General features: G+C 35.8%; 2 protein-coding genes across 2 annotated transcripts in view; one reads left to right on the top strand and one right to left on the bottom strand.

The window, feature by feature from the left end:
* Positions 1-10,227, top strand: part of nxn (nucleoredoxin) — a 63,874-nt gene extending 53,647 nt beyond the window's left edge. Inside the window, exon 8 of the mRNA XM_028465731.1 lies at positions 9,255-10,227. Within this exon, the coding sequence (XP_028321532.1) occupies positions 9,255-9,437 (183 nt within the window). The 3' untranslated portion in view covers positions 9,438-10,227. The remainder of the gene's footprint in view (positions 1-9,254) is intronic.
* A 1,211-nt stretch (positions 10,228-11,438) lies between these two features.
* mrm3a (mitochondrial rRNA methyltransferase 3a) lies at positions 11,439-16,303 on the bottom strand. The gene is made up of 4 exons (XM_028464520.1): positions 15,940-16,303; positions 14,626-14,870; positions 14,387-14,548; positions 11,439-12,071 (listed from the first exon to the last, which is right to left on the bottom strand). The coding sequence occupies exons 1-4, from the start codon at positions 16,290-16,292 to the stop codon at positions 11,485-11,487; spliced, it is 1,347 nt and encodes a 448-aa protein (XP_028320321.1). The 5' UTR covers positions 16,293-16,303; the 3' UTR covers positions 11,439-11,484.
* Positions 16,304-16,371: the final 68 nt, after the last annotated feature.

Below are 16,371 nucleotides of genomic sequence, written 5' to 3'. Positions count from 1 at the left end.
TTGTCTGTCAGAATTTGCTCTTTTTTTTAACCCTGCAATATATCCCAAATATTTCCTCAAATTACATTTGTTTTAGAGAATTTTTTTTTATTATTATTCTACAAATTCTGGTTATTCTGAATAACGAGATCCTGGAGTAACTCATTCCTGTAAATTCATGTTTTCCAACTTGCATCTATTATAGAGATTTTTTTTAAAGCAAAATCTAAATTTTGAATCTTTGATGAGAATAATCCTAATGCATTTTATTTAAAATTGCTTTTCTAGAAACTCGAAGACACTTTACAGGTAGGTTAAAATAGAAACTGCAAATACATTGATGAAAACATAAATATAAATAGTAAAAACATAAATCAGAAAAAAGACAAACCATCAGTAAAAAAAAAAGGCAGGAAACAGACATGCATGAGTAGATGGTTCAATGTTAAAAGTAGAGTGAAACAGGTTTGTTTTCAGAAGTGATATTTATCAATATCTTTATATTTATCAATATTTTTCCGCTTCAGCCCATGTGTGATTAAAACAAAAGGTTGTACTTCATTTAAAGCAACAACACAGGACGGTGTGTCCTTCAGAACAGTTTTAATCATTTAAAATAATCAACTAATTCTTTAAACCATCACCCCCAGGATGTCCTTTATCGTTAGTGAATTCAAACAAACATTTTAATGATATTTTTACGGCAGTGATTTTCAGCATCTGCATAATGACTTATTTGTTCTGAGACATATTTGTAGAGTAGGACTGGGTGGTATGACCAAAAATTTATATCACGGTATTTTTCAAAATTCTAATGGTTTCACAGTTGATGACGGTATTTTTTCTTCATGCATAATCAGGTGTTCACAACAATTTTCTTATGGTGAATATGGTAGCATTTTGTTTGCAGCTCCACCAGGACGTATTTACGCATTACAGGAATTACAAATTGTGATGCTTTGCTCTCTTTTTTTTTTTTTTTTTGTGTATTACTGCCGTACTGCCGACATGCTAAGCTAACCGTGCCTCCCTTTCCGTGAGTGTTGTTCTCCCGTAGCAGAGGCATGCGCACGCAGGCACATGCTCACATGCAGCTTCAGAGCTTTCAATTGTGTCTTTCTTATCCATTTACACATATGATTTACACCGCAACTAACACCAGAGCTCTACTGTTTACCTTCCTTTTTAGAAGTGCAACGTTGAAAAGGGTCGGGTCTGAAACGTTCAGAAAATTGTACAATCAAATACACCGGTACAGCGGTATATTAAAAATTCATATCATAACGAAAATATATACCGGTATTTGGTATGAACCGGTATACCGCCCAGCCCTATCATAGAGTCATACAATGGTGCCAATGTTGATGAAAACGTCATTTTAACTGTGAATTTAGCTGTAATAAAGTAAGCCTGCAGACTTCCTTCTCACATTCCCACTCCCTCTAAATCCTGCTCTTAGATCTCCTCCCACGTCTCCTCTGTGAGGGACAAACTATGTAGCGCTAGTTTCCTCAGCTCCACTTCTCTCGTATTGCTTTGTCCTGACCTTTGCAGAAATAGTGGAGTTAACAGCAGCTCAAGTCTTAATTACCAGATTATCTGCTCCCTCCTTAGTTTTTCCGCTCCGTGCCCTCTAACTCACCTTTTCCTAATATCTCTGTCTGCCCAGCATGGGTTCAGGTTTCAACTGTGGGGGCTCGCACGTGTGCAAAGTGTTGGGCTTCGGCTGCTTGTATTTGCTTTTGAAATGTCACAGCACACTTTTTAACAAGAAGAAGAAAATATACTATCATGAATAATATTTGCTGTGAGATGTAATCAAACAGTTGGTGTAAGCTGTCCGTTTGCTAATGTTACGTCTAAATGATGTAAAAATCTTTTTTTTTTTTTTTTTTGCAAAGAAGCAGGAAATAGCAGAGGTGTAAAGAGTACTGATATATGCTACTCAAGTAGAATTACTGTTACCTGATTGAAATTGTACTCAAGTACAAGTAAGTCATACATAAAATACTCAAGTACAAGTACAAGTAAAAAGTAGCTAATAATAGTACTCAAAGTAAAAGTTACTAGTTACTTTCACCCTGTACATTTATGTTTTGGTAATAAATGAATAAGCTTCAAATGTGGACACAAAAGCATCTGTTTAAAATAATAATAATAAAAATATGACATTAAAAAAAAATCAAAAAATAAAAGGCTCTAAAACGGTGTCATGCCAAATGTACCATGTGGGTAACAACATAATAGGTAGAAACCTACAACCTGAACTGAAGAAAGTGGCTGGATGTTGATCAGAAATGGCACAACTAAGATCACATGAATTATGTTCAATGTGCTGAGATGGAAATAAAGACATAATCAAAAAAATTGTAAGTTACTCGGTAACAGTTGCGTGTAGAAATGTAATGAATTACTTTACTTCTTTTAAAAAATGTATTTAAGTACAAGTAAAATGGCTGATTTAGAAATATACTCAAAAAAAGTACAAGTACCCCTAAAAGTTACTCAGTTACAGTAACGAGAGCACTTTCACCTCTGAGAAATATTGCTCTTCTTTTGTTTTGCCTCGTAGCATGATATATTATTCTTCCCCTCCGTGTATTGAAGGTATAATTTCCTGGATATAAATTCACTAGTTACATTTCCATATTGAGTTCCACTACATGTATCCTTTTCTGTTTGGAACTTCCTGTAAGATTTCCTGCGCTGTGGCGTCAGAATCCTGCACCAACACATCTCTGTAGTGTGCCACCAGCTGCTGGGTTTACTGTGTCCATGAGGCAGCAGTATGTTGGCAATGTCTCTGGATAGGGATAGGGTGGTAAGGGTGTGTGTGTGTGTGTGTGTGTGTGTGTGTGGAGGGGGGTGCACTGGATCTTCTTACACTTCTGTAAAAACCTGCACGCCTCTCAGTATTTATACGTGCAGCGTTTGGAAGTGCAGAATAAAAGAGCTTTTGTTCTTTGGTCCCTGATGTGTCGCCGGTGGTTTTTGATCAAGTTACAATAAGTATGCCACAGGTTTGTGTTACAGTGACCTTTGTTGTCATTCTGCTTTTCAAGCCAAACTTTTTAGGATTTGGGACACTAGTACACTGTAAGAGGTTATTAGACGGACGGTGCAATGTTACTATTTTTGGTGCAGAATGCTGCTTATGCTTTAACAGTTAAATACCAATAATGTGAATTGATCTCTCCTCCGAGGCAGCTAATTTTACAAAGATTCTGCGCTGTGGTGGAAACTGTTCGATGCTGTGTAGGGCTGAAAGACTTTGGAAAATAATCTAATTGCGATTGTTTTTTTCCTCAATATTGCTATTGACATTTAATATGCAATTATTTTTTCAAGAACGTCTTGTCGTGTATTTTTCAATGAACACAAGCAATGAATCAATCTGTTTCATAATAAACTATTTCAGATTTCATTAAACTTTAAATACATATACATTTTAAAGCACAGATTACAACAATAAAGCAAACTAATCTGTGGCTTTACCTCTTCAACATATCTAACTAACTTCACGTTTTATGAAACATGTAAACGTGTGGACTGCACTTCTTAAACACTCTCTGAACTTAACAGGACAGTATAAGACAGGACAAGAAAAAAAAATTAATAATGAAAAAATGATAGAAAATTGCAGCCTTTGCGATTAGGAAATCGCATGATATCGCGATAATATCGTAAATGCAATTAATCGTTCAGCCTTAATGCTGTGTTTTTCAATAATTGTAAAAAGTAAGCCTAAGGAAATGTATTTCTGTATAGATGTCCTCCTTATAACAGAGCTATAGGGTTAATATATTTTACTTTATCACAATAAATCACACCTTCTATTGTCTTAAAACGTTGCCTCCAGAAAAGGAGAAGTACAAACTTTAAAGTGGAATAATGATGGTATTTATATTAAAAAACACATTTAAGGTCTCCATAAATGAAGCCTCCTGCAGCCATTTTGGTAACATTTACCTGGAAGATGCATTATGACACACAGGTCATAGTCTACTATAATTATCAAACTGTGAACACACAAAACACAGCTTTAAAATAGAAGCAAACCAAACAAGAACTTAAACAGTATTGGTGTCTTGGTTTAAACTGTCAGTCTCTCCTCCTGTCTGAGTGAAAGATCTAAAGGCTGCAACGACAGGTTCAGCAGATTTATTATTAGGAATTGTCCTGGCATTTTTATATTCATTTATTTTATTTTTTTTAATTTGTTTTTTTTTTCCTTTTTTCTTTCTCTCTCATTTTTTTCTTACTTTTTTATTCTTTATTTTTTCATTTTTCCCCCCCTTTTTTACTAATTTGTATTTATTTTTCTATTTTTTCAACAACAACAAAAAAGAAAAAGAATTCTCCTTCCAGCCTCCATTTGACCATCGAGATGATTTATTAATATACCAACAAAAAGTTATCAGTTGATGATTTGCTGTAAAGAAATATGCATTGATAAAACGATGAGGGCAGATGAATGTCTTTTTGAAAATAGGATGTTTTAACTTAGGTAAAAAATGATTTATTTATTTATTGGCTCTCCAAGATTGGATAATATCTATATTGTGATTGATTTTTGCCTTTAGACGTTAAAGGTGACCTATTGGATGGACAGAAGCCTATAGCTCTGAGGCCTATATGTGTGATGACGGTTGGTTTCTTATCATCAGCTCAGGGCTTATCAGACAGTGCCACAGTGCATCAGTAATAATCACCAGGATAAGCTGGACACGGCCCAGCAGGTTGTCTCATAGTAACACAGCAAATGTTTCTCACTGCTGAGAAGCCCTTTGTGTGTTTGCTGTGAGCAGAGCAGCAGAGGAGCAGCAGAGGAGCAGCAGAGGGCAGTGGGGGGTGGTCGTAGGCTGCTGGATGCACCACATGATGAGCAGCATTTCTCTCAAACCAAGACGCTGCACAAAAGAAGATGCCTGGGCTCACGTGGAGACACATAATGATGCAGATTACATCTCCACATATCAGAGAGCCTTCACTTTATTTCCTTCTTTTTTTCACCGTTATGATCTCCAATAATCTGCGTAATCTTCTTTCATTTGTTGGAAGAAAGTCAGACTGAATTTAACTTTTAACATCATCTACACGCAGAGGTGAAAGTAATGCATTACAAGCAGGGATTTTAAAAGTCAGGGTGTTCTAAAGGTTGGGCAACCGTCGACTACCAATTTAGTTTGTTAAATTAATTTACTAAAATCACGATAAAGCTGTTATTAAGTCAGTGATACTCAATATGTGACTATTTTTGTCTTAATTTAAATTGTTAATCCCCCAGAATACCTTAAAAACTTTTTACCTTTTTTCTTTGGCCACTTTTTTTCACTTAAGATTTTTACATTTTACAACAACAAAAAGAACATTAACAACACATTTTTTCCATCTCTCTTCACAGATTTCTTGTTGTAGTCTTAAAATATATGTTAGTCTCTCTATGATGTAATTTCCTTTGTCCCATTTTTGCCCCTTTTCCAAATAAATTGACACTTTTTTGTCTTTTTCAGATTTTACCTACCTTTTGCCAATAAATATCCCTTTTTCCATTTTTGCAAGTTTTGTTTGACACTTTTATCCAATTTTTATTGATTCTTTAACCATTTTTCCCCACTTGTTTCCCTTTTCCCTATGTTTTGCCTGTTTTTGTTCCACATTTTTGCTCTTTTTGACTATTGTTTGCCACATTTTGCTCTTTTAAGCTACCTTTTGCCTGTACATTCCACCTGTTTCCTTTTTTTGTCCATTTTTTTTTTTTTTTACCACTCTTGACTGCTTTTGGCCCATTTTAGTCACGTTTTTGCCACTTTTGGACCATTTTTTGTCTTGTCAGTTTTTACACTATAGGCCAAAAGATTTACTGCATCAAATTACTGCAAAAAGACATACGTTTGTGTTTGTCTTGGTTACGTTATGATATTTATTGAAATTTAACACAGAACCTGTAAGAGTGCTAAAAAAAAAAATTAATAAATAACATTCGAAATGTAACTTTTTGATGTTGACCATTGAAAATTTAATAAATCCTTAAATCAAGCCTTTTATTTTTTTTTTGTTATTAGTTTAATAACAGAAATGCATAAAGGAGTTATTAAAAGGACAATTGTGAATATCAATAAAAACAACGAATAATGCAGTTTTATGCATGATCAGATTATTATGTGTTTAACCAAAAGTGAGTCATAATTTGAAAAATTATATTTATATTAAATATTATTTTATTTACATTCAAGGTATAAGGCATTTTATTCACTGATGTAAAGTCTGTATATCAAGTATATAAAATAAAAGCCTTAACCTATGAGATAACTGTAAAAAGGTCCAATAATTTGTTACAGCGCCCTCCTCTGGTTTGTACTTGGAACTTTTCTATAGGCAAGGAAAGTGATTATTCTGCTTCGCTGAACTAAAGCTTAATGTGATCATTGTGTTATTAATAAGATGACATGATTAAGTTATTTGAAGATGTTAGATGTTGACATTTACAGGATAGTGGATCATAATTTTAAGGCAGGAACACCTAAAACTAAGAGCGTTTCCAGCAGGAATTAGAACTAAATTATGAAACAGTCTTATTCACTATCACTGTCTCAGGCTGCTCTATAAGCTGCTGCTCATCTTTCTGACACTATCTGTGATCCAAGCTTGACATGTTGTAACCCCACAAAAACAAACTGGAACCTTGCATCCATCCAATAATGTCTATTTAAAGAGGTGTTAGATAATATCTCCCTGACAGATGAACATGAATGATTAATTATTCAGAACATGCCTTATATTGTTTAAATATAAGTTGCTATTAGTAGATGTTTCATGTCATTCTACAGGAATATGTGAAATGTTTCATGTTAGTTTAAGTCAGTGGTGTCAGTCGTTTTAGTTCAGGGGCCAAATACAGACCAGTTTGATCTTCTGGGCCACAGATTATAGGCAGAAAACACAACATTTGAACAATAATATGCACAGTTTGCACTTCCACGTTTAATTGATATGTGAAGTATGTAAGGCACCAACAATAACCAAGCAATAAGTGACGGATATCACTTCCTGCAGGATCTGTACCTAAATTTATTTGATTTTGTGATTAATTTCTGTTTATTTTTGTGGAATATTTTGAGGAAAATTGCAGGATTTTGGAATATTGGAGAGTTCTATCAACACTTTGCTTTTAAGAATCATGTGATATAAGCGCGGGAAAACTGTGAGCACTGGCAAATATTGTAAAGTTCAAATGAAATTGTGTATTTGGAGGGACTGCGATATCTACAGCTCTGCTGAATTAGTTGGTAATTTAATTATTGAATTTTTTATATTGATTTTTTTTTTTTTTTTACTTTCTCCTGCGAGCCAAATTGGAATTTAACCAACCAACCAACTTCAATTTTTCAAAAATAGCTGCTGGAAACACACACATATACTGTATAATATTTTTTAAAACATAACTCTATATATTTTCCTGTGCAACGTGCATATCACAGCATGCCTGTCAAAAGAAAAGTCTCTTTCAAAACAAGAAGACAGTCTTCAACATCCCTCGCCAGATTGGTTCTCATTATAACTCTCAACAACTTTTTCCTAAATGTCCTAAATCTAACTTAGATGTATACATAAGAAAATATTATCACATCAGAATATAAAATCACTAACTATCTTAAACGGTTTCTAAGAAAAGCTGCTTCTTTGAAGATATCTCGAACAGAGTAGAAAAAAAAAGGGCGATAACTCCAGAAGTAAAATGTGCACACTTCTCATTTTCAAACTCCATCAAGGTATTGATACCCTGAAGTCACACACACCAAATTTGGTTATCCTATCTTAAACAGTTTCTGAGAAAAGCTGTGCCGGGGATTCTAAAACATGAGAGACATTAAGTATTTATTTATTTTTGATCAGCTGTCTGTGACCCAGCCGTTGAGAATCGCTGCCCTAAAGGGCCACAACTGGGCCCCGGGCCTTGAGTTTGACACGTGGTCTCAGTAATTCACATCTCGTGTCGTCATGAATGATGAAATCCTTTTTACATTTGCTGTAAGAATACATTTGATATTTTTGCTTCTATCACATGTTTGCTTTCATTTCTACTCCACCCTCCTCATACTGTCTGATTTAAGGTCCCTAGTCCTCAACGTCGTGATAAACAGACACAAATGCATTCACACCTGCAGCCAATTTAAAGTCACAAACCAACCTAACATGTGCAGATGCACATTTCTATCAGAAAGTCTCGTAAACAGACCAGGCTTTTCTCATTTTGAGGCTAACCGCGAACTCAATGTTCATATTGAACATTTCCAGCCACTTCTTACCTTGATTCTCTTATTTATGGCTAATTTGTTAGCCATAAACAAATTATCAGACCATCTTTTTAGCCCCGTACAACTACTACTTTGTATAGAGATTGTGTGAAATAAGTGAATAAGCAGGAATTATGTTGCAAAATAGAAACAAATGTATCATCTTCCACTAAGAATACGTGAGATTCCGAGGGGCTGAACAAAAGCATGCTCACAGCAACTTTATTGACAGGAATATTAGTCATTTTATAGAAGGCAAAAGAAGTGAATTTGTCCTTTCTTTAAAGCAGAACACCTGGCCAACAGATGTGAATAAAAGAGAAAAATCTTCCCAGATTCTTGTATAGTCAGCACCACAGTGAACTTCAAAGGTTCTGTGAACAAATGTGAATCGACACATGTTGCTTGTTTTACAATAATTATGGCATATTCATATTTCAATACATTCTTTTTTTTTCAATAGAATTGTAATAAGGGGAGGGAACTAGCATAAGGGTCATTCCGAGTCATTTCACAAATGGCCCACGCACTTCGGTCTCAAAATTTTTTTTACCAATTGTTTCGTGATTATTCGTTAGGCACACTGTACACTTTTTTGTTTGAACGGATAAAGGCTTTTTGAGATATGGCCAATTTAGTGAGGTGTTGATTTTTGCTTGTCCTTTTATTCATACACAGAGGAAAGCTACAATAACCTCATGTAAAGGATTTTCATTATCCGCGAGTGGTGAAATAACCCAAAGTTGGGCTTTAAAATAAAAATGAAGAAGTTGCATCAAGAAAAAATAGTTTTATATCCCAAGAAAGACTAATATTCATACTATAAATTAAAACAGAGATTCTTACATTCCCACATGCAGTAATGGGCCAATGAAAAAAGTTTTCATGCCAGCCCCCAGTTTTGAGGGGCTGGCATGTCCTCCAAATGAGATGATTTTCTGCATTGACCCGTGTGTGTTGTGCTGTGCGTTATCACAGGACGACATGAGCGACTCCCTGCGAGACTACACCAACCTCCCTGAAGCAGCTCCTCTGCTCACCATCCTGGACATGTCGGCCCGAGCCAAGTACGTCCGAGACGTGGAGGAGATCACGCCGGCTATAGTGGAGGAGTTTGTCAACGACTTTCTGGCCGAGAAGCTTAAACCGGATCCAATCTAAAGAAAAAGTCCCAGCTCTAACTGGACCTAATGTACCTGACTGGGACCTACTACGACACCTTTCACCACCTCACCAAGCCACCAAACTTTGCTCCAAACAACCCCCACCTGACTGTTAAAGCATCCTCTCACTTTTTACGGAGATTTTTAACCTTACTTTAGACGTGTTCCACCATGTCCCTTCTTTCTCCTGTGGTGCCTTGCATTGACTATATTTCTCTTGTTTCGTTTCCCCTCACACTAGCATTTTTGAATTGTAGACGAACTGGAGCGTCACCCAGTGGACCTAACTCTTTTCAGCCGACTTGTTGCTTTCTGTCTGGGGTCCGTGTGTTACCGTTTGATGTGTGACTGATGTATGGAGAGAGAATAAAACACACTTTTACAATTGTAGATCACACGTCGTGCAGATGTATGTATGTAAACCTTAGTGGGACGTAGCCGTTAGCATTTGAAGCCCCTATTTAAATAAAACCAATAAGTGCACCGAGAGCATGTGACACTTGATTTTACAAACCTATGACTGATGTGTGTTTAGTTTGTGTGTCCTGATGATCATCTCTTGTCAATTTACTTAAAGATGGTGTTCTGAGGATTTTCTGTGAAGGTCCGCAAGAAAGAGGCCATGTTGATTTCTTCTTTTTTTTTTTTTTTTTTTCCTACTTTCAGAGACGTCATCTTGGAAAAGTGAATGTATAAAGTCCCTGTTTTTTTTTTTTTGTTACATGTCACTCCCATTAAATTTCACTGGCTAGCACATTTGCTAATAAAGTTAACTACTAAATATAAAATTCACCACACACTGACTGGAGTTTTTTTTTTTATTTTTAATTTCATATCTTTTTTACTTTGATGTTGTAAATATGATGCAACACGCTGTGTGCAGATTCACTTATGCAATTTAAAGGTGGGAAGCCACATTACTGGACACTTTAAAAAAAAAAAAAAAAATCTACACTTGATTTCAAATGTTATTTGAAATCAGTATCACATTTATAAATATATTTTTATTTTATGTCTTGTTTTGTATTAAACTACTTGTTTTAGGAGTTTAATACAAGATACTGTAAGATATAAAATAAAAAATATTGATAAATGCGGGATTTCAAATCAAATTTGAAATCAAGTGTAGATTTAGTTTTGCTGCTTTCGCTACTTCTCAAAACATGACAAGCACAGTTTGATGGATTTCTGTGTGCGTCCTAACCCAGACCTTCCCCTAAACAGGCCACACTACAGAACTCACTCACACATGCTGTCTCCTAAAGTAGAAAGACTAAAGTAGCACATGTTGAGCAACTGTTTGTTAATAAATGTGCCTGTGTGGCAAATGGCATCTGCAAATTTAACCCAAAATTGTTTTTCTGGTAAAACTTTGACTAAAAAATATCTAAATCTTAATTGAATATAGACATTTTGACAAAAAATATTTATAAATATAATATAAAAATATCAAATTTCTAGTCAATTTTGTTTTGAACAGAAAATGTTCAAGTGGTTGAAAAAGGTTTTGCAGTTTGATTCACTCTTAGGGGGTCATCTTTGGATTTTACACCCAAAATATTAAATCACAAAAGCATTTAAAGTATTAATTTAAGGGATAAAATTCGAATTTCCATCAAAATAATTCATATAACTGATATTTTCTTCATGTATTTTCTACATAAAGTATTATATACTTAAAGTTCTATTAATGGTCAAAAACATTGTTCCACTGTCCGATCCTAACTCCCTCTCCCCTGTTCCTTTCCCCCTCATCAAGGTGTAACACTGCCCTGTCTTTTCATATTTCCCCCATAATAAAGTGTTTCCTACCCTTCCTTAAGGAGGGCTGGTGATGGCCACAGTTATGCAATAAAATAAATGAATGTATTTATTTGCAATAATAAAACATGCATTGCTGTCGTAAAAAGATTCTTTCACAACTCCACCTGCGTCACTTGCTGATATTTTATTTACAAAGAGAAAAAACAATACATTTACTTAATTCAGACAAAAACATGCTTTCTTTTTTTTGAAGTCTACACTTTTAAATGATTAAATTCAGATCACGAATACTTCCTCTCAGCTTTAGGTTGTTGCTTCTTTCCAGATGTGTGCAGCAGTTGTAACAGTTGCTTCCTTCCTTCAAACAGAAGGATGCTGGCGGCCATGGCTGAGTTCAGACTGTCTACACCTGCAGCGAGGGGAATAAAAAGCCTCTGGCCTTTGTTATTCTCAGCCAATCGGAACGCGTCAGGACTCAGACCGTGTGTCTCGCCTCCGATCACTAAGGCCGAGGGACTCTGAGCCCAGCGTTCATAGTACAGCTTACTATCCAGTCTGGGAATGGACAGTTCCTCATCCTCAGAGTCGGATTCTTCAGAGTCGGATTCTTCAGAGTCGGATTCTTCAGAGTCGGCACTTTTATTACTGAGCCTCGAGCTCACCCAGCCGTAGTCTCCGGCCTTGGAGGGCGTACGTGAAACATTGTCCTGTGCGTCTGTGGGCCTGCTGCTGTCGGCCACATAGACGGTCACAGCTGTAGACAGATGTTGTCTGATGTCATCCCAGTTCAGACTGGGAAACACGGGGAGGCGGAAATGTGCTCCCATCGCTGCACGGAGAACTTTGGGTTCCCAGACATCAACGCAACCTTTGGGAGAGAAAAATCCACACTTTTACTAATTAAAGCAACAAAACTGATATAGTAACTGATAGGGGTGTTGAAAAAAACAGATTGGGCGATATTACGTCGTGCGATTCTCGGATCGATTCTAAATGCATCCATATCAAATTTTCATTGCCTTTATTTAACCAATAAAGTATTTTCCACTGCAGGAAACATTGTAACTGCACAAAGAAGTGTGCTTTCAATAAAATCTAAAAATAAAGTTCTAACTTTCTGCATTTATTTGTTGTTCTATGCATTTACCTCAGTTAAGTTGCACTAAAGTCAAAGTTGGTTTAAATGCCACACGCAGATTGTATGTTATTTTAAGTTGTTGGCACATGGCATTTTTGAGTGTAAAATATGCCAATAAAATACATTTCATACATAATGTTCTCATGAAGGTGTACAGATTTACAGACTAGTTGTTTCTTAAGTCACATATATACCGTATATTTTCGGATTATAAGGCGCACCGGTTTGTTGTTATTATTATTATTATTGAGAAGCATTAAGCAAAACAAAATAGTCAGATAAGTCAAACTTTATTCAACTCATTAACAATAACTCAACATTGTTCAGGTTTAACACATAAAATATATAACAATACACTCACATATCACTCCACGAGGTGTCTGACTACGGTAGCCCTGAAGTGCCAAAAATCCATCTTGCAGTGCAGCTTCATAGTTTACCAAAGTTGTACTAAAACATTGTGACATTAATTTCATATATAAGGCACACTGTCGATTTTTGAAAAACTTAAAGGATTTTAAGTGCGCCTTATAGTCCGAAAAATACGGTGTATATATATATATATATATATATATATATAAAAAGCGCAATAATCGCCTTATACTTTAATATCGGGATATATTTTATCGTTTCGTATCGGGATACAAATCGTATCACCAGATACCAGGCAATACACACACCTAGTAACTGATCATAGTACGTTTATCTCTATATTACTTAGGGGTGTGCATTGCCATTAATCTAAAAATATGATACGATTCACGATTGGCACGTCACGATACGATACAATATATTGATTGATGTCTTTATTACGAACATGTAAAATGATAAAGGAACAACATTTTAGAAAACAAAAAGAATTACAACAGCAGAAATAAACCATTGATATGATCCACCAACACAAACTTCTCAACTTGCATGTGTGAAAAGGAGTAGAAAGAAGTTTATATCCCGATACTAAACAACACGATATTCATCGTGATATATCGGGATATCAATAATTACAAATCTCACCCTTACAAATACAAAATGGTATAAAATAAAATTTATTTAATTATTTTTAAACTTGCGAGAAATGGTAACTAACTAAATGCCAATATCAAAGCAAGTGGTATGTTTATCAAACTGTCAAATTACACGTTTCATACAAGGTTAACTTTTGCTTTTACAACAGATTCTGATTCTGTTAAGTTCTTAAATTCTTCAAAGAAAAAAAGGAACCACATACATCTATAGAGTTCACATCGTACTCTTAAAATCTCAGTACGTGACTGCTACGTACTGAGATGTACCCGTACTGGATTATACTTATTTAAAAAATAAAGTTACATTAGGTTAACTGTTTTTTACTGCAATGTATATTATAATCATGTTTTTTTTGGAAAATAAACTATTTATTTTCGTATGGAGTTTTATTATAATCATGTTCTTGTCAGTGTCTGGTGATGGCGTGCCCTTCACCATGAAGAAGATTAACTTGTCTATCATTTTTTTGTGGCGTTGGAACCTCTCCTGCCTCGTATATTGAGCAGTTGTACATTTTTGTACAAGAAAAGGAGCCATCCAGCACTCGTCAAAATAACATTAGCTTTGAAATTACATTTTTTATCTCAGCACAGCGGAAGTAGATAAAAGGTAAGCGAAAGTAGCATAAATTCATTTTCCTGTAGTGCGCATGCTCATAACCGATCTCAGACCGATGTGAACTCAGACCGTGACACCGGTATTTTTTGAAAATAAAGCTAAAATGCATTAAGGAGTGAGGTAGTTTAACAAGGTCTGATGTAATTCACTGACATCTAGTGACCAGACGTTTACGTGCTACGCACGTTAGCGCAATTCCATGTTTGTTTTTTTGGATCGATACGATAATCGTGTGGGGAAATATGGCGATATATCACTGAATCGATTTTTTTCTTACACCCTTAATATTATTGCATTGTGACTCAATGTGCTACAAAATAACAAAAGACGATAAGAGATGATAACAGAATGTTGAAAATGTAAACAAACTAAAAAACAATAATAATCAAGCATGACCTCACCTTTAGTGAGGAGCACGTTGTGACATCCAGCAGCAGCCGCACATCGCAGCATCGTCCCAAGATTTCCAGGATCCCGGACGTTGTCACAAACCAAGGACAACGGAATCGACTGATTTCTGTTTGCAAAGATTAACCTCGCGGGGTCTGGACGGGAGAATACAGCTGTGGGAAGAGATTAAAAGTGAGAAAGAATTCCCTGAATCTGAGCTCCATCATCAGCCACTAACCACAACACTCACCCATCACTCCCTGTGGCGCCACGAGGTTGGACCAGATCTTAATCTCCTCAAACTTGACTTTGATCAAAGTGGCTCTCCTCAGTTTGTCCAATGGCAGCTCTTTGAGCCGCTCCACCTTGCTGAAGAACACGGTCTGTGGGTTGGCACCAGCATCCAGAGCGTCACAGATCAAACGTCTGCCCTCCAGGAGGATCTTACCCTGCTCCTCCCGGAACGTTCTGGAGCTGGCGACACTCACCAATCGTCTGCAAAAAATTAAAAAAAAAGAGATATGTATTTAACAAAACATATTATGAATCCGCTCCTCCTAAAGTTCAGATTATTCTTCATTTTCCTCTTTTAAAAATACATTATCTATATTAGTCAAGATTACTCTAATTACTTTTCCCACATGTCACTTGAATTATTATTGGAGTATTTGCACCACATGTGTCAACAGAAAATGGTAAATATCACATTCTATTAAAATCAGGGGTGGATGCAGAATGTTTTCTAATAGGGGGCACAGACGATAACAACAAAACTGACCCCGTTTTCAATTTTTAGACAACTACAAAGGAACAATTACTTTCCTTAAATTGTAAAGTTGCACAGTGTATTACTATTTTTGTATTCACCGTCATTCTTTTCATGTAAGGAAGGTGCATAGAACCTTTTCATTTTCCACTGTCAACAATAAAAACATAATGGATTTGACATCCTCTTGTTTACAATATTAATATTATAATCAACATCTGGATATTATGTGCAATTAGTACTTGGGTTCCCAACCTTTTTTTGGGGTCGTGGCCCCAATTTTTGGTGACCCCAGAGACATTTTTTCTTTCTTTCTAGAATTAGTTTGTTTTGATGTGTTACACAAATAAACTGCATTTTAAGTTTTAAGTATATAATGCAGTTGTTTGATATTTATTGTGTGATGTGTCAATTTGAAAACGAATACTATTAAACAAAATTTTAATCAGGAAAATAATTGCATGTATTTACCAATTACTAGACAATTCAGGTGACCCCAAAGTTGGAAAATGACTGAATTAGTACATTTTATCCACATTTAAAGATAAAATGTGATGTGCATCACATGCTGTAGATAGAATGACTAGGCTCTGTGTGATTTACATGCCATGTTATCATTGTGGAAAAATTATGCTAAATTTCTCAAATTTGGCAAGAGGTTGCAATGTTATTTATAATATTAATTTAGAAAATAAAAGTTGAATATTTCTGGGAGATATAAACACAATAGTTTCTATGAAGTGTGCTGGTGTAATCCTGATTCATGTATTTCAACAGCACTCATCTTTAAACACTGACCCCAGTCTTTTATCTCCAGGTAAGGCTTTTTCAAAGCGGAGTCCCTGCAGATGATCGGTGATATCTACCGATTGAGTCCCGGTTTTAACCGACTCCTGTGGTTTTTGATGCTCTGGAGGAGAAGTGCTTTTTGTCCACTCGTCCTTCTGGGACTTTGTGGTCTCCGACTGACTTTGGGTTTTTTTGCTGGTTTGATGTTCAGCTGATAAAACTTGGACAGGTTTCCTCCTCAGTCCGCGGATGTATCGCTTTGGCTCCACAGAAATACCGAACCGAAGCACCGATAATGATGATAATAATAGTTGTTTCCCTGAACAGACCCGCACAGCCTCGTGAGTAATGTAGGCCGCCATCTTTAATTCACTCTTCTTCTACAGCTTGAAAACAAACTGTACTGCCACCTGTGGATGTGGCTGATATTACATCGAACTG

This window comes from Gouania willdenowi, chromosome 13, assembly GCF_900634775.1.
Source record: "Gouania willdenowi chromosome 13, fGouWil2.1, whole genome shotgun sequence".
Taxonomy (NCBI): Eukaryota; Metazoa; Chordata; class Actinopteri; order Blenniiformes; family Gobiesocidae; genus Gouania; species Gouania willdenowi.
Note: the sequence above shows the minus strand (reverse complement) of the source record. Positions and strands in the feature narration are given on the sequence as shown.

Coding starts and splice junctions, on each gene's coding strand:
- mrm3a (XM_028464520.1), bottom strand. CDS start 16,292: ATGGCGGCCTACATTACTCACGAGGCTGTGCGGGTCTGTTCAGGGAAA. Junction 14,549..14,625: donor GGCGCCACAGGGAGTGATGG/GTGAGTGTTGTG, acceptor CTCTTCCCACAG/CTGTATTCTCCCGTCCAGAC. Junction 12,072..14,386: donor CAACGTGCTCCTCACTAAAG/GTGAGGTCATGC, acceptor TCTCTCCCAAAG/GTTGCGTTGATGTCTGGGAA.